Here is a 24,744-nt window from a genome sequence, read left to right on the forward strand (position 1 = left end):
GTTCATATTCAGGTTCTGATAAATCCTGTAGTAAAGACTTTGTATAGCCTAATATTTTTCAAATTTATTTAAGCAGGAAGGCTGTTTAAAATCTAGCATCTTGTGGAACAAATGTTTAAGAGAAAAAATATTTGGGGAAATGCTACTGTAGACCCATAATATTTACTTTGGTTACAGCTCCAAAGTAAATTTTGAGTATTATCAAATTCATAAAACCCAGAAATTAAGAAACTAAGAAACAGATGTTTGGGGATTAGCTAGGCTAGCAAGGTAACTTGCTTATCAAAACCAACATCACAGCCCATGAGATATAAATTTATGCTAGATGCTTTCATTACAAAATCTTTGTTTTTCCAGATGTTTACGTCTCAGAAGAGCCATATGGTAGTAATGTCTTTTTTTTTTTTTTAATTTTTAAAACAAGCTCTGGCCAATTTTATTAAAGAAAAATTGTACATGATTTACTTTTCACCAGTCTGTTCTTGCATGCCTCTAATAATACCAGAATCACCTGGATCAATGATAGCCAGTGTGCATACTCTGTAGTATTTTCGACATGCTGTGCCCAATTCAATATTATTGCCACTGTAGTGATGGACACCAGTTTTGGCCAACATGGCATAATACTCTATTTCAGATTTCCTCAAGGCTGGGCAGTTGTTGGCAAGGACGACCAGTTTCGCTTTGCCGTGTCTGATCATTTTCAGAGTCTGCTTGTACCCCAGCATGTACTTTCCACTTTTTGTAACCAGTTGGAGCCTAGAGTTGATCGACTCCAGTGACTTTTTCGTCTTCTTTGTGGCCACCGTCTTCCTGCCTTAGGTGCGGTATGCCCCCAACCAAGAGCAGCTGCCAAGATGGCCGGAGAGCGAGAAAGGGGTAGTAATGTCTTTATTCTCATTATAGTTGAATAAATCATGGAAATTTTGTGATCACTGATAAGTAGTTGGAACTGCAAATAATAAGTCTATGATGGCCAAGGATTAGAGATGCAGCATAGTCACTTAATAGCTGTGTGACCTAGCTGTTTACCATCTCTGTCGCTAAGTTTTCACATCTATGAGTTGGGGTAATAGTAGTTCCTACCATGTAGAGTTTTATAAAAATTAAATGAGTTAGTACTTGTTAAAGTTCTTAGAACAGTAGTTTGATAAGTGCTATTTAAGGAAATAGTGAAACTATTGAACTACTACTAATGAAACATAAAATACTTTCTTCATCAATCTTATGCCTGAACATAGATGTCACAGATATGGATTTGTAAACTGTGGGCAGCAGTTTTGTGTCCCCATGAGTGGTAGGAAAATGGGAAGGAAGAGAAAGAGAAACAGACTACCCAGTGCATCAAATGCATCAACTGCTCCACTTCCACACATTTGAGAAAATTTTTATTTTTTTGTATTTGTGGGGTTTGGTTTGTTTGTTTAAATGTGGTCTTAGGACCAGCATCAGAAACTAAAGTTGAAATTCCTGTGTGCCACCCAGACTGCTAGAATCAGAATCAGAATTTGTGAGGGTGTGGCTCAGAAAAGTGCGTGTTTAACAGACACTTCCAGTGGTTCTCAAACATACTGGAGTTTAAGAACCTCTACAAAAAAAACAACATAAAGAGTTCAGGTAAATAACTTACTGGTTGACATTCAGAAGCAGAAAGAGGAAGAAGTGCTATGTGTTTGCATCTCCACATGGCCCCCACGAGCCGCCTGGTTCCCTGATGGTTTTACACTTGTGATTTTAAGAGGTTATGGTCTTTTAATAAACTGATCTTTTCTTAAATTAAAAAAAAAAGAACCTCTACCAGACACAGTTCAAACTCTACAACTGTGCAGGGCTCCTTATGGTTGGCCTCGTCTAGTCTGCTCAGGTTCACACCATCAGTTTGCCCAAGTAACACAAATCTGAAAAACAATGGCTTAACTAAAACTACTTAAGGCATTTCCCCTCTGGTGGTGAGAAGTCTGTGATAGACTGCGCAGGGTCCACAGAGCTGTTCTCTCCTATCTCGGGGCTGCAGGCTCCTTGCATCTTTCTGCTCAACCATCCTTAGCACTGGCTTGTTACCTTGTGGTGATATGGCGTTGTCCTTCCTCTGGGCATCATGTTTACATTCCAGGCAGGGAGAACAGGAAGGGAAAAGGGCAAAAGGCCCATCCCAGCTGAGCCAGCTCTGCTTTTAAGGAGTTTGCCTGGAGCCTCACTTGACAAGGAACACTTTTAACTCACTGACCAGGCCTGGGCTGCACTGCTGTTCTTCACCCTTATTTGCAAGGAAGGCTAGGGAATGTCGTGTTTTCACTGGGCACATTTTTATGCCCAACAAAACTGCAGTAGGCTCTTTGACATACTCTACATTCCAAGGTTAAAAATATTACGTTTTCTCAGCCTCCATGCCTCTGTGTATACAATTCACTTGAACGAGACTGACTGCCCCTCCCTACTTAAATATTTTATGACCTTCTCTTCCTTCAACATCAATTCACGTTATCCATTCCTCTGTGAAGGGTTCCCATCTCACCCCCAACACCCACCCCGTGTCATATTCATAATCCTTTATTATGGCACTATCATGTACACTAAGTCAGTAGACTGGCATCACTTTGAAGGCCAAGATATATGGCTTATGCCCAGAGGCCAACTAAAGCAGTTAACTCACAGTAACTGCTTTAATAACATTTCCTGAATGAATGAATGAACAAATGAACATATGAAAATTTGAATGAACAACTGAACATATGAATGAATAATGGAGCATTACTGTTTTGGGGTAATGACTTCTATTAGACTCTGCTATTCATTTGTACTCATTCAGAGAAATACTTGCTAAATATTTGGGAAGATATTATTTTATGAAATTAAATGAAAGTAAGGAGGAGTATAGCAAAAACAATAAATATGTGAGCTCCTCTAGTAGAGAACCTATGTTTATTACCTTTCGTCTCTATTGCTTCACCCCATGAAGGGTTTGATTCAAAGTAGGTTTTTAATAAATGCTGAATGAATGAGCATTGAATTAAAAGGAAAAGAGAGAGTAATGAAAGAGTTAGCAGGCTGCTTTCATTTCTTAAAATTCCAGCAGTATATTATTAATGTCATTGTTCTGAGCAAAAAATTTTAGGGTACAAGATAAGTAATAGTAACAACAATTATTGCTCAGAATAATGATATATAGGAAGCTGGTATTTTTAACTTCTTTTAAGACATGTAGGGTAACTGCATCGAACATTGAAGCTTGAACTTTGCATTTTTATAACCACACATATGACATATGACTCTATAAAAAATATAACTTTATAGCTACACACTATTAGGATTTAATTATGAAAACTAGTGCCTTCACACAGAAGTACATTTGGGAAGAATTTTTTCTGTCATTTAGAAAAAAGAAGTATTCTATCTAATTCATGCATAATAAATCCAGATATTTAATTTTCAAATATTAAAGTGCTGGGTCTTAATTTGCTCTGCAAAATCTGGTTTACAGCAGGAGAAGACTGAGACTTAGCCTCTTTGTAAGATAATACTGATGAGAGGCTGGCTTTATGTGTAAGGAGGATGTGCTCTCTTTCAATATGGCAAGGGCCAAAACCTAGGGACTCCAGTTCTTAGAGTGCCCAGTCCACTGTTAAAATTGGGAAGAAAAAGGGTAGCTAGAGAAAAAAAAGCTTACCCCTTTTTCATGTCCAGGGACTGGGAAAAAGAAAATGGAAATCAGAAGTAGGATATCAAGCTTAACAGATACTTGGTCCTGTCTAAAGTGTCCATAAGACATTTGGCCCATACCAAAAGGTCTTTGATATTTGGTCCTGTCCAAAATCATTTGGCACAGACCAAATATGCTCATGGACATTTTGGATAGGACCAAATTTCAAGGACCTTTTGGCATGAACCACATGTCTTACGGATGTTTTGGACAGGACCAGATTTTAAGGACATTTTTGTGTGGACCGAATGTCTTATGACACTTTTAGATAGGATAAAATATCCTTCAAGGGGATATCAAGTTTTGCTCTCTTCCTGAATAGGACTCAAAGAGTAAGGCATGTTCTAGAAGTTGAGAGAAAGAGCAAGGCAAGGTGCTTTCCCCTATCCCCCTACTTTCAAACTTTGGGAAGGAGCCATGTTGGTGTTGGCCTCATAGTAACCTGGAAAGGTGGCTCCTGCTTCCTGAAGTTTAGAGTTTCTGAGCCACCCTCTGTTCCGTGTATCACAGACACTGATTCAAGAACCACTGTGACTGGAAAACAGAGGCTGGGGGTAAACAGCTAGGCCAGCAAGCCAAAGGGAGGATCCAGCAGAGACTCTGCTGCTAGCTCTAGGTTTACATAAGGCATTCAAATTGAAAGGTAGAATAATATGAAAGCACAGGGAACAGTGCCAGATTTAAATTTCACCAGGAATAATCTCCATCAGCAAATTTTTATATATGAATCTATTATGCATAGGAAAGCAAATGATTTGTCTTTCTGAGAATGATTTGGCTGAATTGGGCATAGACACTGAAGACATGGAACACTAATACTGCCATGTGTTGGAATTTATTTTATTTAGTAAGGAGAGTATGCCAGTACTTTAGATTTTATCAGGTAGATAAATATGAAATGATAAACAGGTGCTTTGCTTTTTTATCTTGCTTTGCTTTCTAGAAGTGGCCAAAGGGAGAGCAGGCAGGAGGGGAACTGGAAGCGATTTTGATGGGAAAGACACATTTCTCATCATATATTTGAAAACACACTTTATGTGAATGACATATGACACCCTATTCTGTATCATCAAGGAATTAACAATTGAGCTAAAGAAATTTGCTTAGGAACACAAACCTATAATCGTGGTAGCAAAAGGGAGTGCTATTGCAAAAGCTTATTGGTTGATCAAGGATTTAGATGCAAGGTTATTAAGCAGTTTGGAGGAGAGTTCAGTATCAGAGGAGGCTCTAAGAAAGGAAGGAGGATTGATTCCTTTCTTAAAGATTATACAGCAACTTGATTAGAAGAAAAACATAGAAAGGCATGGTGGGTAGATGTGAACATTCTAGGCTGGCCAAGTAGCATTTGCAAAAGCATAAAAAAAGAAAAAGGAAAAGGATACTTCTGGGGACTCCATGGCTGTGGTTAGGACATAACAGGAGGTGGACAGATGCAGATCAAACTGGTCATAAAAAGCTAAAAAGAGTAGTTTATTCTTTGGGAGAGAAACACTGCAGATTCACTGTAGGTTCTTGAGCAAGATGTTGGTGCCAGAAATGGAGTTTTGGGTATATTTTTCACAAGGGAGAGATTAGCAAGAAAGTGAGGAGGGTGTGATTGAACTCAGTGTGTGGATGGGGGCAGAAGCAATGAAAAATCAAGAGAATTAAAGAATTGTCAGAATTGAATGACAGAAAGATTAAATAGGGTGACTGTTAACCCTGGTTTCCCAGGAACAACCAGTTTATATCTGTTGTGTCCATGTAGTTATTGATAGCACTCCTTTCACTTAGATGATCAATTATAGTGTCATTTTATATATGGGAGAAGAGCCCAGGCAGCTGTGATGATGAAACTGCCTTGCAGCATCTCTGACAAGTACAGGGAAAGTGGGCATCCAGAATGGAGAAGAATTTCATTTTTGACCTGATTAGAGGAAGGAGTAGCAGGATTTCAATTCATAAATGCCCAATAGACAGTTAAGATAAAAGACAAACTGAGATGTGCATTCCAGAAATTGATTTCATAGTTATCTGCAGACTCCTTTTGAAAAAACCAGTTCGTACAAAGCTCCACATTTTGATTCTGTATGTGAGAAGATGGAGTGAACAGGGAATTAAAGACATCTAGCACAATCTACCAGAAGTCCATACACCACCAAAGGTCAAAAGTGAAAGACTATCATTCAGTGGAAATTTTCAAAAAGAGTTTGACTGAAGGAGTCCCATACTTTCCTCAATTTAACATTCCATCTTACTTCTCACTATTCCTCTTCATAAATATCTGAATCTAGATGATTGTATCCAGACTAATTTGTCACTACCTGATATTAATACTGGATTCCCCTCTCCTCTTTGCCCTGGGTGTCTGTTACACCACACTCGCCCCCATTTTTTCCACCTCTCCCTTCCTAAGAGCCTTTCCTTAGCTTCTCCACATGCCCATTTCCTACCAGTGCTTTAATGATCATTAATTTCAAACTTCCTTGTGAAGTTTTCTTGGCAACACCAAGACTTCCCTCAGTAGTATGACCTCATAGCACTTAATGTATTTAATGTTAATTGGATTCCTATTTTAATCACATATTTGCATCATGATATCCATTTTTCTATGGTCTTATATGATCTGTAACTATTCAACCATTCTATTACTTAACTTTCTATACATATCTAATTTTCTCAAGGATATATGCCTTTTGAAAGTGGGGCTGCCATACTTCTCTTGATTTGGTGCTAGTCTGTATTTCTCAGAAACAAAGCAAAACAAACAAAGCATTTTAATGCTTTTTATACTGATGAATGAATTCAAATCTTAACACTATTGCTAATGCATTTTCAGAATATTATTTCAACTTTTACTACAAATTATGTCAATTATATCCTTTACCAAACTTACTAGAATCAACATAATCTTGAGAGATTCTGGTAATTTGAAGGCATTTGACACAAAACGTGAGTTCTTTCACTTGTTTTAAAGACATTTTTTACTGGACATATAATAATAGTATCATTTACATTTAAAAATTGTATTTATTTAACCTGCTACTTCATGTCATATAATACAGTGTAGTGAAGTAAACAGAATATGTCCTGTTTATTTTCAGAAAACAATCCAAATTTAGAGCTGTATATTTCACCAAATTAACAAGGATACAAACTGATTCACATTTCCAAGGTGGCAATGGCACTGAGTTCAGGGTGTGATTTTCTTTCCTATTCCTTGTGAATGTATTGATGAGCTTTAATTATTTAATCATTGGACAAACATGAGATCTTTGTTGCTCTCCCAAGTCTACCACTGCTACAAGTGCATTTACAACTAGCAATCTCATAAATTGTTAAATAGAATGGCACCTCTTTGTGATAACACAGGAGGTGTGAAAAAGGACAGCTTCCAGTTTTACAGAGAGACTCTGAAGGGTTATAATGAATCGAGGGTCAGAATTTGCACCATGATATATATAAAACAAACTATGGAGAGAATTATTATATTAAGATTTCATTGAATTTTCAAAGGTACCTCTCAAGTTCTGAACGTAGGTGTTTCTTGCATTATCTGCTTAATACAAGCTTTAGAACATAGACTGTGTCCCTGGATACAGCCAGTGTAGATTGATCAAGAAGTTAACCTTCATGGCCTTCATCAACAACAACTTTCATGAGAGTAGGTGTAATTTACTGAACATCCATCCATCTTGACCTCCAGAAACATGAGTAATGTTCTTATATTTTTAATTTGCCCTTAGTCTGTATGTTAAAGAGCCTGTGTAAGTAGCTGGAAATTAAATGAGTAGAAATGTATGCTTGAAATTCAAATAGTGGCATGGGAAAATATTTTTACTATACTAAATACATCTCTGATGTCTTCAGGGGAAATTGAATAGTATTTTATTGACTAAGATCAAACAATCTCTAATTACCACCCAGAGGGACAGAGTGAAATTGCAGCAAGTACAGGCAGCATTTGGTTGCATCACATAGGCAGGCACTATTCTGGTATGTGCCCAGGCATATCCTTGGGAGCTCACACAAGGTTTACCAGAAAGTCCATCCCACCAGGCATTATATAGGAAGGTCTTTGTTGCCCTTCTCTGCCATGTCAGAGTTTGTTTCTTTTTACATTTGAGGTCCTCAACAAATTTCAATTAACTGGAAGGCAGAAACTAGGCTGTTCTGGTTAACTGAAGTACACAGGTTTCTTTTCTTTCCAACTTATATAAAATATTTATATAACCTGTCAATCCATTATCTATACTAGTAACTGCAATATCCTGAATACACATGAGTCTTTTTGGCATGATTCTTATGGTCTGCATGTTTTATTCTCCTGTATGTAAATCTTCAAGATGTCCCTATTTCCTGCTGGATAAAATGCACAAGTCCTACCCTGAGATGAAAGGAACTTCCTCCAGGGTCTGACTCCAGCCTGCATTTCCTGAGATGCTCCACCTCAGGCCCTAAACTTTAGCCTTATAAAATTAGCTTCAATTCCTGAGTGTGCCGTGTCTTTCACAACCTTGTGGCTTTGTCCATGTAGTCAGAGTGATTTTTAAGATTACAAATTCGATCGTTTCCCTTCTTTCTTTTTAAATCCTTCAATGGCTTCATTGACTGTTGCTCCTGGGTATATTCCTTAACCAACCCCCTCCTCCACCGACCCTCTCTAAAGCCATCTTAGGTCACTCATGTCCCTATTGTTTATGTGCAAACCCTGCTCATCTTTATGCACAGCTGATACTGCCTCAGGGCCATTAGACTCTGGTATTGTCTCTTAATGCTCTTCCTGCTCCATAATCCACTTAGGGTAGTTAATTCTCCCATCAGCCTCCAGGCTTTAACTTCAGTGTCACTTCCAAAGGAAGTAGCCTTGCTTCTCTTTTGTCCTCTCTATGCTCAAATTAAATCTCCTTAACAAAGATTTTTATTGTACTTTAAAAAGACAAATCACCTGTAGTTAACCCTTCGAATTCCCAGTAGGATAAAAGATGCACACAGGCAGAGACCTTATTATTGTCTTGCTCACTCTTGTATTCTAGTATGCAGCATATGTCCTGGCCCACGGTGGCTTTTACATGAGCATGTGATGATTGATCTATGTTGTTTCTGTTGTCTAGAATTCCACCCTCTGGTGAAAGGCTCTTCATTTTTCAAGACACAACTCAAATGTTAACCTCTTTTGAGTAACTACCCTGGATTCCTCTCTTAGAATTTGGATTTACTTTTTTCCGCCAGAAGCACACTGTACCAGTTATCATGGGCTGGTATGGGCTTCTCATGTGGTGTGGAGGTTGTCTGTGCTCATGCCTGTCTTCTTCAACATGTCTATCTTTGAGGACCATGACTGTGACTCATTCTTTTCACATTGCCAGAACCTAGCATGGCACCTACATAGAGTGAGTGCTCAAAAACTATTTTTATTAAATAATTAATGTTACTGAGTTTCTCAGTCATTGCATTGATATATTTTTCTCTTTGAGTAAATGGAGTGGAGGAAGTGAATCAAACAAGGATATTAGGTGTCCTGGATTTACTCTGAGCTTTACCACTAATTTATCAATGAAAAAATAGTTAACCTCTCTGATATTTTATAAAATAAGGGAGATGTCAGTGATGATTTCTAATGTCTCTTCTAGCTATTAAAAAAAAATTGTAACTAAAGAAGTAGATGTAAGAGCTATAGAATATAAGAATAATTTTAAATACATGACGGACATCTGCTTTTGTGACTAAATTTTTAATAACATTTTGTTTACTTCTAAATATGCCTTTATCCTAAAGAAGAATTTGGGGAAAAAAGCATTTATTACTTGAAATGCAAGGACCCATTGAACAGAACAAGTCAGGTGGCAAAATTCCCTCTATCTAGTACAATTAGTATATATTGAGGTCCTGGACTAAATGCTGGAGCAAATAAGAATAAGAGGGAGCCTTACTCTTCAAAGCTGACCATCTCACAGGAGAAGCAGACATTCAAATAATTAAATCCAGAATAATAGTTAACACTTGAAGAGCAATTACTATGTGCCAGGCTCTGTTCTAAGCAGTTTACAATTATCTCACTTATTCTTCACAACTTGTATAGGAAGGTGGTATTATTATTCTTATTTTGGAGTTGAGAAAACTGAGAGGCCAAGTGACCATCTATAGTTCAACAACTAGTGAGAAGTGGCAGGGCTGAGGTTTGAATCCAAGAAGTTTGGTTCCAAAGTTCATGTGCTTTAATAGCATATTCTAAAACCCTACCTTTTCATACACAAAATAACAGATACATGCAAAAAGATCATGAAATATTACAGAGCAGAAGTAATTAATTTTATTGAGAAAGTAGTGGTTAGGGAAGGCTTAAGGAGGCAAAACCTGAAGCTGAAGATGGTACAAAACATGGAGTTCTGATGAGAAACATGCTCTCTCTCTCACCATGTACCAGCTACGTAGTGGTGGTCCAGTTACTTAATCTCTCTGAGCCTGGGTTCTCATCTTCAAAATCAAGACAATAAGACCCACATCATAGGTTTATTATGAAGATTAAATCAGATATTACATACTAATATATTTTTCCCAAATGGCTGCAACAATATTCTTGGTCTCACATGTACTTCCAGAACCTGCAATGCAGAGGTAGAGTCTACCTCCCTCCCCTTGAACCTGGGCCGGCCTTTATGACTTCTTTAGGCAACGGAATATGGTGGAAGCGATGCTATGTGAATTTTGAGGCATGTCATAGAAAGTAACACAGCTTCTACCTGATTCTTTCTTGGGATTATTGACCTTGAAACCCAGTCATGAGCTCTGAGGATGCCCAGGCCACACAGAGACACCCAAAGCAGAACTAAGGTTCCTGGTCCTCATTCCTGGCTAGCTCTAACTTCGCAGCATGCCAGTGAGTTATGTAAGTTACAAAGCAAGAAATAACTGGATCATACTTAAATCAGATAATACATATAAAGTACTTATTATGGTATATGGCTTATAATACGTGTTTAATTAAAGGTGGCAATTAACTACTAATGTTGTACAGTGGAGGTTAGAATGACAGACCTGGGAGTCGGACTGCCTGGGGTTAGAGCCTAGATCTGCCACTTTCTAGCTATGCAGTTTAGGACAAGTTACTTAACTTCTCTATGCCTCAGTTTCTCATTTGTAAATGGAGGTGATAATTGTACCCACTTCATAGTGTTGTAGTCAGAATTAAATGAGTTGCAGTTCTCCAAATAAGCTATGATCTTCATCACAGCCAAGCCTTTGTAGTAGATGTTCCTCCACCTCCAACTCCTTTGTGTAGGTCTCAGTTAGCTAGACCATCCTCTATGAAACCTTCCACCTTCCCAGTTTGGACGCCCCTCTTATGTGTTCCCATACACCCATGTGCAGACTCTGCTGACACGTGTATTGGGCACAGCTTTCTTCACTCAGAGCTCCTCTGCAGGTACCTCTGTATGTGGTGAGGCCACAGCCTGTTCCTCTGTCACTGACACTGAAGCACAGATCTGTTTTAAACTCAAGTCTGCCAAATGGGAGAGAAGTCCTTTCTCCTTCCCCTGCTCCCACCTTTTTTTTCCCCATGCACTGCCTTGAAGAAGACCTAAAGCAATGCTGCTTATGGTTCAGTGTGATACCAAGATCCTGAGAAACTGTCCTTTCAGATTTAACATTCATGTGTAGGGACTAGACAGGAGTCCATGGGGCTGGTCTGATAGGCAATTAGAAAGAGCAAAGACCTGCTGTTTTCAGAGTTACCTCTCCTCTGTGACCATTGAAGCTCTGCTACTGCCCTAAACTTGTTCCCCCATCTCTCTTTTTGCTCAGAATGAATTAATTCCCAGGGGGCTTCATAAATCCTTCACGGAAATAGATTTCTGAAGCTCCCATTCTAACATTTCAATGAAAATGACCAACCTGTTCTAAATCTCAGTAAGAGACATATCACTAGGTGAAAGCTGGGCTCTCCATTGTATTAACAATTGAGAAAAATATCTCCCCTGTGTACTCTGTGGCCTCCTGTGTGTGTGTGTGTGTCTGTGTATGTGTTTCTTTTAAGTGCAGGGATGTTTTTTAATTCCTTATATTGTGGTAATGTCTATTCTTGCTTTTCAGCCAAGTTAAATGCAGCCTCATGTGCAGAAGACAAATGAGTTAGTAGCAAAAAAAGATGAAAAGAGAAGTTGGCCCAAGAGCACACAAAGCCATCAGCAAGAGTGAATATACTGCCCAGAATGGTTCCTATAAAAATCAGAAGATTGTCCTCAAGCTAATAAAAGTTCAGAGTTAGCTACTGGAGCTTATATCCAGTATAGCCCCTCCTGTTTAATCAAACATCTCATATTTTCTGGCATTTGAATGAAAATGATTCCTAGTTTTATTGCATTTTTAAAACTCAGCTAAAAGTCATAAAGAAAAGTAGCACAAATTTGTGATATGAATATTAAATATCAATTTAGCGCTCAACACAATCCACATTCATTCTCACCTGCCATGGCCATGACCCCATTCACATTCATTTGTTTATTCAGTAATTATTTATTGAGCAGCCATAGACAGTAAGTGAACAGATGAGCAAGACTGTGTTCCAATAAGACTACATCTATAGCCATTGATATTTGAACTTGATGTAATTCTCACATGTCACAAAATATTATTCTTTTCATTTTATTTCAGTGTCTAAAAACTATGTAAACCATTTTTAGCTCATAGGTCATCCGTTAACAGGCAGAGGGTTGGATTATGACTCATCAGCTACAGTTTGCTGACCTCTGGTTTAGAGAATGTGGCATATGAGTTCCATTAAAGGATGAGTAGGAGTTTTCCAAACAGACAAAGGCATTCTAGGTTGGGGTAACAGCATTTGGCAAAGACATAAGTAGGTAAACAGGCATGAGTTTTTTGAAGAGCCATAAATAGTATCCTTGGCACTTACGGTTGGAGGGGGTGGAAGTAAGGCAAACGACAGGAAACTGAAGGATCCCCTCATCATACTGGGTTTTTGACCTTTACTAAGTAGACTGTGGGAAACCATTGTGGAATCTGTAACATAATGAGTTTTAAATTTAGAAAGGTCACTCTAGCAGCAAGGCAGAAAGCTGATGAGAGTAGTGCAAGAGAGAAGGAAAAAAAATGAGAAAATTATTCGTAGTTCAGCAAAAGACACACTCTTAGTTTCATGAAATTGTCTGTTTTCTCTACACATGCCACGTCCTTGACTAACTCAGAACCATTGCAGATGTTATTCCTTCTTTCTGGAATTTTTTACTTTTCTTTGATCACTTAACTCCTTTTCATCCTTTAGATTTCAGTTTCAATGTCACTTCTCCAGAAAAACCTTCATTTACCCTTCAGATCAGGATATACAGCCCTGTGACATACAATAGGATCTTGTACTTTGTTGTAGCAATGATCACACCCAGGATATCTACTCAATGTCTGCCTTCTGTGCTAGACTTTAAGCCACATGTCCACCACTGTACCCTGGTGCCTACTTCAGAGTAGATGCTCAGTGAATATTTGCAGTGGCCATGAGGTTGAAAGAGAGGAGATTACAAAGCAGAACTGACAGGATTTTATGGCTGAATGGTTGACATGATGGGATAATATAAAGTTAAGGATAATTCCTAATTGGGGTGACAAAATTCTTGGTGGGACAGTGATAGAGAATAGAGGATGCAAGTCATATTTGAGGCAGCTTGGAAGTGTTGATTTTTTGAAGTTCCTGTGGGAGCCCTGAGGAGACACACCAGAAGACATTATGTCTGTTTTCTGCTAGGCTAAGCTGATCGTTTCACATCTGTACTAGTGATTGCAATAACCTATGTCCTAGTTCCTGTTTCAAATACTTCGTCTCCAACCTATGCTAAGATTTTGAGCTCTTTTCCAAAAACATCACTTCTATTGTGTTATCCCCTGCTTCAGAAGTTGGTAGAAGGCAAATTAAAAGTCATGTTTTCTCAATGCAGAATCCAAGCCCCCTTCAATTAATTTCCTTTCACTGTTTTGCCTTAATTTCTTGATTCCTCAACATAAATATTCCCTGATCAGACTGGTCATCTAATTTGCCTCTGTTTTTCACCATTCTCCTTCCTGTCTTTACTTGTGCTTCTCCTCTGTCTGGAATTCCCTTTTTGACCAACCTAAAGCTTATCTTCCTCTAAAGGCCAATTTAATTTCCATCTCTTCCTTGATGCCTCCTTGAGCAGATTAAATATACAATACTCCTTCTTGGATTTGCCTTAACTCACATGGACTGCTGCTCTGATAATAGTAATGCCTTCCATTTTGGGGAGCCTAGGTGGGCTAGCCCCTCATGTGATCTCCTGTCATCTGTGCAACACTTCAGAGGTAGTTATTATTCACTTTTCAAAATATGAAGACTCTGAAACTTAGATTAATAATCTAAGAAATTTATTAATAATTCTAAGAAACCTATTATTGTAACTCTACCAAAGACTCACAGTTGGTAAAGAGTGGCTCCAGGTCTGACTGTTTACAAAGCCCACACTGCTGCTTTACTCTGTTAGAGTGGAAGGAAAATTTTTGGACTTATGAAATGTGAGGGTCTCACTTTAAATTCTTTCTCATAGAGTCAATGAAATGTCATGGGCTGTGGGCTCATAAGCCCAGGATTTAAATGTCCCTTTCCCAGCTGAGTGACCATAAGGAAGTCACAGAGCCTTCAATGACCTCTGTCTAATCACCTGAAAAGTTAGAACACAGTCTGTTAAAAGGGAAAAAAGATAGATAGTTATGTGACAATACTTTGAAAATTGAAAAGCGATAGACATTGTACAAGTATTGTGGCTGTTATTAGAGGTCTTGAGTAGAATTTCAACATAAATAAAAAATTTAAAACTCAGATAAAATAAAGCTGAAGAGAATAAGAAATTGTCAGCTTAGGCATTCACCAAAGAAAGTGGTTTAGGTATATAGTAAGGATCAGTTATCAGGGTTCAGTGGATGAATTATCAAGTTCAGTGGATGAATTTTAAAACATTAAATATAATACATCATGCATGCTCTCAAGAAACTTTTTTTCCTAAGGCAAATACTGTGTATATATACCTTCATTATGTATGTGTATATATATATATATATATATAATACATATGACTATAATTTTGGATACACACACACACACACACACACACACATATAATTTGCTTAATTCTCTTTACTTAATTCTCTACCTTGGCAATTTTCAACTGCCGTTTTTGCTCTCTTAGGACCTGGTAAAGGATTGATTATATTTTATAATTATCTCCTTACATGCGTGTCTTCTAGGATTCATCATTGTAGTCTCAGCATCAAACACAGAACCTTGCATATCAGTAATTAATTAACGTGGAAAGAAGAAAAGAAAGAAGGGAGGGAGGGAGAGCGGGAGGAAGAAAGAATCTAGGTCACTTTGTGAATATTTGATTTCTCCTTGGAGAATTTTCTCAACTAAGGAGCATTTTCAAATTCTAGAGTCACAGTGATCATCTGTGTCTAGATCTTCTCATCTTTTGCACATAGATTTAATTCTCAGATTATCTTCCTTCCTGTGGCTTTTTTCTAGCTCCATTCCTTGTCCAGCCCATAACCTTGCTGATTCATTGCCTAAAATCAATAACTAAGATCTTTATTTAATCAAAAGCCGAGTAAAAATATACTGAATGAATGAATCATGGAAAACTCCATACTAGTCAGTGAAATTTCAAGATACATTTCCCTGACTGTGAAGACTTTCCAGTAAGATTTGGCAGACAACCCCCCTAACACGTAAAGTGGTGAGCTATGGCATCAGTCTAGGTGTGGAAGACCCCTCCCCCACTACTAGATTTGTGACCCTAGATGTGTCACTCAGTGCCTATGAGTCTCAAGGCTTCATTTATTTAAAAAAGAGTAATAATTCCTACTCTGCAGAGATTTTGGGGAAGATTAGAAATAATGTATCTAAAACATTTAGCCTAATACCTGACTCATGGAAGGAAATAAAAATATATTATTTGAAATGCGTGAGTTTTTGTTAAATGAATATTACAGATATTACAGATAATAAATTGCTTAGTAATTTAGAGAAATACAGTTAGCTACTAGCAGTGCCTGAGAATATAGAAATGATGTAATAAATATTGATCAATGAGTTGAACAGTGGATATTGAATGCATTCCCAAAACACATGAAATAATTTTAAAATATTGTTTGATGATGATGTTCCCATTGGCCAGGTTTTCACATCTGATTTATTCCATTGGTGGGAAGAGTGAAATAGTGATGCACTGTGACATTAAACATGGCCAATCATACTATTTAAAAAAAAAAAACTAGTCTGAGGATCTTAGAAAAATACTACAAGCAGCCAAACCCAGTGAATCATAGCAAGAGAAAGTTCTTGAGAAATGGTTTGTTATGTAGGTCTAGTTGAGTCATTGTAAACTAGCATGAGTTCTGTAATGCATCAACGTGGTAAGGCTTCAGAGAAACTAAGAGAAAAGTAAGCACAGGCATGCTGGGAAGTGACATAATGGATGAGGCGTTGATGCAGCATGGCTCGACCTGTTTTCACATGGATTCCGTGTAAGGTAGAAAGGCGAAAAGTAACTTCTCTCCTAGAAAATACCCCCCAGCTTCCCAGAAAGAGAAACCCATGTTTTCTATTTGCCTGCTTAGTGTTATGTACTCATTTTACTATGACTTCCTGAACACGCCCTGAAAAACAGTGACTCTCTGAACTCGTAATGAATTCCACTAATCATCTTTTATTCATAAAATTACTTTCATAGAAACACTTCAATGAACCCCTAAAGCATATTCACTTCTCACTCAGACAGTGGGTCTACGTACCTTCTAAAATCTTGAAAATCTTCTCCGTCTTCCCCGGCATTAAGAAAGGCTGATGCTGTCCCTGTATGAGACGTGCCTGCCCATGATTTTTTGCCCAGCCTCCCTGCCACTTACGCGTATCGGTTTTCATTTGGCATCCTGCGTGTGCTCACAGGGACTCTTCCCTATCACATCACAAGCTATAGAACAGCTGAGCCTTTCAGGGCTTTTTTTTTTTTTTTTTTTTTTTGTCACTTTATACAGGGCTGAATTATAGAGATGGACAAAAATGGAATAAAACGGATCCCATTGCACATATTGGCTGCACTCCTTTGGTTTTGTGCAAGAGCCCTCCAAATCCAACCATAGGATGTCAATGAACTGAGCATCCAAACATATTTGTAAGAGTCAGGGCTCAGGCCACCTGAAAGTATCTGATATCTCTCTTTGGCAAGTTCGCACATTTTCTTAGAAATAGAACTACTTTTAAATCCTTCTACTGTACAATGAGTTCATGTGAGGACAGACATTCTTTACTTGATACCACACCTTTTCGGAGACTTTAAAGGCTGGATATGCTTACCTTATTCATAGGACTGAGGATATCAAATGTTGTTTTAAGATTGATTTGTATTTATGTAAGCCCTGGTGTTATAACTTAAATACTTACACCAGTCTTTTGTGGTTTTTTAATTTTTTTTTCCTCCTGAGCTACAAAGCCTGTGACCTGTCATGCCATACTGAGACATAAAGAATCTATAGTCACATTACAGGCTTGGAACGTATGCTTAATAATGTGTTCCCAGGGGTCTTAATTGTTTAGCTAAGCTCTCCCAATTGGTTTACAATTTCTATCTCCTTTCCCCTCCCTTTCTTCCTTCCTCAACTCAAACATGACACTTGCACCGGTTAATAGTCAGAAATGTTTGATTTAAAAAAAGGTTTCCAGTTTTTCATTTCCTCTCCCAACAAGCATTTTATGTATGTACATCTACTCTAATATGTCTTTGGAGGTTTAGGAGAAAAAGTAAGGCTAAGCACTCCTTGAATTGTAAGAACTAAGAATTTTGGGAAGGGTGGCAAAAACAGGGCAGTCATCTGCCCCAGACATTCACTTGCCTCAATTTTCTGGGACCCTGACAACCACATACTAGAAATAAAGCAGCAGTCCGATGACTTGATGGGAAATCATCCTAGGGAAAGCCAAGTAACTTGTCTCAGCTGTATCACCATCTGGGAAGGATGTCATTATGAGATAGTTTATTAGGTGCTGGAGCCAAAACATGAAGGAAATATCACAAGAAACATTAACTTAGAAAATGGAAAGCTTCCCAAGAATCCAAAGCATTTGCTTGTAATTCGGAGTGCTGTTTTCTACCTTTGCAACTAGAATGAGGCAAACTAATAATAATAAAAATAATAGCACTTTTAATAATAGTAATACTGACACTTAGTAAAATCTTGAGAGCCTATATTTTGCTACTGTGCTAAGCACTTTCCATATATTATCTCTTCCCTTTTAATCCTCACATCAACCATGTGAGATATTATCTCCATTTTACAGATAAGGAAATTGAATAATTGAATATCTAATTAATAGCTGATTAATAGTAGTAATAGTTACAATGATAACAGCAATAACAATAATAAACACTATTTTATGGATATAAGTTACCCAATTTAATCTCAATAACAAGTCAATAATATAGGCTCTAGAATTAGAAACTTTACACAAGAGGAAACTGAGGCACAGAGAAGTTAAATAAATTTCCCAAGGGTACTCAGCAAATAAATGGTAGAGCTGGGGTATGGATGCAGAAATTAGTTTCATAATCAAGGCCACTAAGCATTATGCATCTCCCAAGAAGCAAAGTATAAATACATGTAGATATAGTTCATCAAAACCCACCTCCTACCAATAGCTTCTCATTTACTCTATTTCACTGATAGAACTCAGGTGGTATTAGGATGAATAAAATAGTGTACTCCTGGTTGCTAAAGCTCTCTAAGCATGACATAAACAAATCAGCTAGAGAGACAAACCCTTTCCGATTTGCCCAGTACATTCCCAGTTTTTAGACAGTCCCCACATCCCAGGAAATCCTTCAGTTCTGGATAAACTGGGACAGTTGGTAATAGTAATGTGGACCATAAACATTGCTTAACTGGTACCCTTACCCCTCCACCCTCCAATATCAATTTCGACTGGATGTTACCAAGAAGAGAAATAAGGGCTTCCCTCGTGGCGCAGTGGTTGAGAATCTGCCTGCCAATGCAGGGGACACGGGTTCGAGCTCTGGTCTGGGAGGATCCCACATGCCGCGGAGCAGCTGGGCCCGTGAGCCACAATTACTGAGCCTGCGCGTCTGGAGCCTGTGCTCCACAACAAGAGAGGCCGCGATAGTGAGAGGCCCGCGCATCGCGATGAAGGGTGGCCCCCGCTTGCCACAACTAGAGAAAGCCCTTGCACAGAAACGAAGACCCAACACAGCCATAAAAATAAATAATAAAATAAAATATAAAATAAAATAAAATAAAATAAAGAGAAATAAGACATCCATCATTGGAAGCCTAGCAAATATACCCTATCCTAAGGATCCTGTTATAACGCTTAGCAACTTTGTGGCTTTCAATATCCCAACTTTTATGCCTAAGAAAGACAGTAAACATGAACTGAGATTAAGGAATTCATAGCCACTAAGAAAGAAGTATACCACATGCACCATTTAATTCTTTCTAAATGTTTTCCCTTCTCTATCATACTGCATGAAAGCCAGTCCTATCTTGTCTGGGCAGACAGGCTAGGTCCTAAAGGCTGTGACCTTCACTAAGAATTTGGGCTGAGAGTTAACAAGGGCCTTCTGCCAGGGTACCCAGAGAGTGACCTCTTGTCCCTGGAAAGTCTGTGAGAAAAGCTTCTCCAATTAAATTAATTTGTGTGTTTGAGAAAGCCAGTCCTAGCAGCAAATGTTGGAAAACACAAAGACAGTGGCACATCTATACCTGGTGAGGTTTGGCAGGTAATAGGACCCATATATTTAACAATATCAGTAATCACTCTTAGTAAACAGAGCCCTACCATCCTGAAAAGAAAATTGAAACAACTTTACAGCACTACATGAAAAATCCATATTATACTAAAAGCAAACAACCTGCTCATTTGCATTCACACATTCTCACAGTAAGCATTTTTGCCTGTTATATGCTGACTATGCTCTAGAAGCTTGAAAGGGGTAAAAGTCATTAAGATAAAAATATGAAGCAAAATGTGCTAAAAGTACTATGGACAAAGTGCCATGAGATTGAGATGAACTCGGATGTGGAAGCCTTGAAGTCAGGACTGAGTGTGCTAAGGAGACCAGGAAAAGGAGAGCCTTGCAGACAGAGCAAATGTCATATGCAAAGGTGAGAAGTTCACATGGACACGGTGTTCTACAGGAATCTCAAACAATTTTCTGTGGATGGGGCATAGCGTGGGAAAGAGGGGCTAGAGGTAAGACTGGCAAAACACATAGCTTTGGACACTATTTGGATAGCAGGCTTTCACATTTGTGTTATGAATGCAATAAACATATAGTACTAATTTTATTAATGATGATACTAATAAGTAATTAATTGAGCACTTACTATGTTCCAGGCACTTTGCTACAAGCTTGACTTGGATTTTCTCTGGTTAGCATAATTTATCTATTACTATGAAAAGTAAACATGTTATTCAGAATAATAAAAAATAAAAAAGTAGTGAGAAGAGTGGCGATGTTTTACATTCTTGCAAATTTGTTTTCTTCCCAGCTTTATTGAGATATAATTGACATATAACTTTTTGTAAGTTTGAGGTGTACAATGTGATGACTTGATATACATGTGTATTGTGAAATGATTACCACAATAAGGTTAATCAACACATACATCACCTCACATAGTTACCTATTTTTTATTTATTTTTTTGTGATGAGAACTTTTAGCAGCTTTCAAGTATACAATACAGTATTGTTAACTGTAGTCACCATGTTTTGCATTAGATCCCTAGAACTTATTTATCTTATAACTGGAAGTTTGTACCCCTTGACTATTATCACCCATTATCTACCACTGCCCCCACCCCTGTCCCCAGTAACTACCAATCAAATCTCTGTTTCTATGAGTTTGGGTTTTTTGTTTTTTGTGTTTTTTTAGATTTTTTTATGTAAGTAAGATCAAACAGTATATTTTTCTCCATCTGATTTATCTCACTTAGCATAATTCCCTGAAAATGCATCAAGTTGTTGCAAGGATTTCCTTCTTTCTCGTGGCTGAATAATATTCCTCTGTGTGTGTGTGTGTGTGTGTGTGTGTGTGTGTGTGTGTACACATACATACATACTGCATTTTCTTTATTCATTCACCCATTTACAGACACATAGGCTATTTCTATGTCTTGGCTATTGTAAATAATGCTCCAGTGAACATAAGGGTACAGATCTCTCTTCAGGATATTTCCTTTGGATTTATACTTAGAAGTGGAATAGCTAGATCATATGGTAGTTCTATTTTTAATTTTTTGAGGAACCCCTATACTGTTTTCCATGGCAGCTGTACCAATTTACATTCCCCCCAACAGTGTCTGCCCAAGTTGGGGAGCAAATTTGTACTTCCACTCAAATGATGAGCATAGTCTCCAATTCTGCCCTCCAGGAAGCATGGGCACAGATGCCCAGGAGCTGCAGAGCATATCCTAAGGACCACCTGGGCTGGAAGCCAAGCCAGCAACTGTTGAGCATAGCCTCTGGCCTTGTATAACCAGTAAAACAATGTAAAACAACGACCCTGAGCAGCCTCAGAGCCCAGCTTGCAGTACCATCCAGCCACGGAGCCCATTCTACCATCCACCCAGCAGCAGAGCCCAGCATGTGGCCTGCTGGTTTGATGGACACAGCCTGAAGCCTTGTCCAGGCAGGGAGTCCATCAGTGACCCCTTCCAATCATGGAGCATAGCCTGTGGCCCTACCCAACCTGGGCATCTGGACAGCAACTCCGTCTGACTGGGGAGCCCAGACAACGCACCCGCCCTGTGCCCTCAGAGCAAAGGGAGTAACCATGTCTGACTAGAGACCCCACACCCAGCTGAAATAAAAGGATGCTAATTAGCATCGTAAAAACATGAACGTGCAAAACTCATCAGTAAAGATAAATATATAAGGTCAGATTTTCTAATATTGTAATAGTCGTATGTAAATCACAACTCTAGATTAAAAATTAAAAAGCAAATGTGTTAAAAATAAACATAGCTACAATAATTTATTATTGGATACACAATATAAAAAAGATGTAAATTGTAACATCAATAACCTAAAATGTGAGGGGCGGCAAGAAGTAAAATGTTCTGGGTGCTATTGAAGTTATCAGCTTAAAATAAGATGTTGTGAGGTATTTTGTGTAAGTATCATGGTGACCACAGAAAAAACCCTGTGGTAGAAACAAGAAAGATTATGATAAAGGAGTTGGAACATACAGCCACAGAAAGTTATCAGTGCACAAAGGAAGACAGCAAGAGAGGCAGCAAAGAACAAAGGATCTACAAAACAGTCAGAAAACAGTTAACGAAATGGCAGTAGTATTAAGTCCCTACCTATCAATAATTTAAACATAAATGGATTAAATTCTCCAAACTTGCAAATTTCTTAATGTCGGGCTTAAATATAGCTGGTTCTAATATCTGCATCTGCATTATATACATGATATGCTGTTTTTGGTTGAAGTCTATCTACTTGTTATGTATTGAGCTCTATGCTGGACAGCAGAAATATGATGATGAACAAAACAAATGTGATCCCTCCATTCATAGAGTCTACAGCCTATGGAGGGATGCAGTCTATCAATCATGGTTACACCGATAACTTCCTAACTGCTCCTGCAATAACAGCTCCAAATGAGGAGCAAAGGATGCAGTGAGAGTACCTGACCAGGGAGACTGATCTAGGGTAAGGAATCTGGGATTAGGTGATTTGAAGATATAACCACATTACAGCCTTCAGAAAAAAAGAAATGCACATTTTCGTATCTTCATTTAAAATGTTCATTTTTAAAAATAAAATTCATTATTAGCAAACTCACATTGAAGCAATCAGCCAGACAGATGGAAACTTTGCATTCAAAGCAGATTCATGTCTTTCTATCAGCTAGCAATTAGACATGTGAAAGCATATTCTTAAACCATAATGTGTCAAAGATTTGCAGATTTTAAAGCAATACTGTCAAGCTGCAAAACTTATGAAATTATCCACTTTTTTTTATTACTGCCTTTGATTTATATGTCCCCAAAAGCAAGGCTTGGAAATCTTCCCATTTTGTTATTGCAGTCACTAGAGAAAATTGAAAACATAACATTTTTTTTAACCATCTTAAAATTGTATTAGAGTCTTTAAGGGGATCAAATTTTTATTAATTTATTCTCTTTGGTGTACCGAATATCCTGCTTTCTTAGTAGCAATAACGACAATAAAAAGACTATTTTAGGAATCTAGAAATGTCTAGTCAACTCTTCTTTTGAAGTTTGAACCAGGAGCCAGAGATAAATGAGCAGCCCTATAATGTTAGACCGGCAAGCACAGTGCAAACTGTTGGTTTAAATTAGCCTCAGCTACTTCCTCTCTCAAATCCAGACCTAGAAGCTACATACAGAATTTCAGAGCATCACTGTAACTCAGCTGAGCACTAGGAAGATTCCAGCCTGCCCCTGTAGGGCAAGGAGCTCTGACCTGGTAGACAGAAGCAGAGCAGATAGATGAGGGAGGCCTGAGGACAGGCAGATCCCAAAAAGCCAAGTGGAATCTGAGTCAAGCGAGTCCTGTGACTCTTGGTGCACTCCTTCGTCGTCTCCTCCTCCTCGGCCTCTGGAAAGTGGGCTAGTGGAAGAGGAGAGAAAAGACTAAGGAAAGAACTTGGAAAGAGGGAGAAAACATTCGCTTCTTCCAAATAGAATGGGACTTAAAATCAGGGTCCAGGAGTAAATAGCTTCTCTTCGTTGTTACCTTCGTAATTTCTTTCTGCCGGGGCCAGCGCTAGAAACAGAGGCATGTAAAAGGCGCTCTCCAGAGAACCTCTTCTTCTCTCCTGTCCTCCGTACCTTCAGCTAACCCATTAACTTCGGCTTGAAAAGCTGACATGTTCGTATGAAATCTAGACTTCCAGTCTTCTCTGAAATCGATCCTAGGAATGATTTACAAATAATGAGGTTTCAACATGGTACGAGGTGAAGAGCTTTGTTATCAGAGACCCACCCCTCCCCCAACACACTCCCCCAAATGATATAACCTTTGGTGAATTAACTTTCTGAAACACAGTTTCCTCTATCTAATTGGGTAAAGTAATATTAGCTCAAATCTTTTTTAAAAAAACTCAAATGAGAGTACGTGCACATGCAGTAATTAAATAAATCACTATTCAAATAAATATTCAATTATTTCTTATTGATTACAACTTTATTTGAAGGTCGGTAAGAGGTATAATGTCATTGATGGTATACAGAATGCACTTTATTCAGTTTTTCAGAATTTTCAGTAAAGTTCCTAGGGATGTGTACTCTTAAAGATATTTCTAATTTAATTCCTCCCACCCTCCCTCCCTCCCTTCATCCTTCCTTCTTCCCTTTCTTCCTTGCCTCCATTCTTTCTTCCTTTATATTTTTCTTTCCTTTTGGAGGGATGGGGTGGTCCAAAGAGTATGCCCTTTTTTGTATTAAATGATGTGTATAATTTTAAAGCTCCCTTGGGTGTAGGATTCTTTGTACTATCTATAGAGACTTTAGTGCTTTATTTACAAAATGCCCAGTTAAAACCTGATTCATCATAATTCAGCCTTAACATCAGAATTGGAAATGCATGAGTAGTCCATGCACTTGTAATTTAATAGTTACCTAAATTACTAATAGCACTCTGAACTGAGGGCTATTTACTGTCCAACACTGATTTTTATTTACTCCATATATCACTGCAAGGGAGGCAAATATTTTACAAAGTAAAAAACAAAAAACAAAAAAAAACCCCTCAACTCTGAGATTCTAAGATAATTACTCTAGTGTTTTAGTTTCTAAACACACAGAGACAAAATTGAGTGCTTTTCATTATTTCAGACTTAATTTGTCATTCTTTTTCAATTTTTTTGGTTTCCTTTAAAATATAACCATATGACTTTAATACACTACCAGTTTATTACAACTTTCATAAGTTCACTAGTGTACTTTAATTGCTCCCTCCTCCCTCTCTTCCTTTTTTCCTCCCTTTCTTCCTTTC

General features: G+C 38.1%; 1 protein-coding gene across 1 annotated transcript; it reads right to left on the reverse strand.

Moving 5' to 3' along the window:
- Positions 1–461: 461 nt before the first annotated feature.
- On the reverse strand, positions 462–23,619 carry LOC118902800 (60S ribosomal protein L30-like). Its single transcript, XM_036867464.1, has 3 exons — positions 23,580–23,619; positions 23,212–23,358; positions 462–817 (listed from the first exon to the last, which is right to left on the reverse strand). The coding sequence occupies exons 1-3, from the start codon at positions 23,617–23,619 to the stop codon at positions 462–464; spliced, it is 543 nt and encodes a 180-aa protein (XP_036723359.1).
- Between the last annotated feature and the right edge of the window lie 1,125 nt (positions 23,620–24,744).

The sequence above is a fragment of the Balaenoptera musculus genome, chromosome 10 (genome assembly GCF_009873245.2).
Source record: "Balaenoptera musculus isolate JJ_BM4_2016_0621 chromosome 10, mBalMus1.pri.v3, whole genome shotgun sequence".
In the NCBI taxonomy this organism is placed as follows: domain Eukaryota; kingdom Metazoa; phylum Chordata; class Mammalia; order Artiodactyla; family Balaenopteridae; genus Balaenoptera; species Balaenoptera musculus.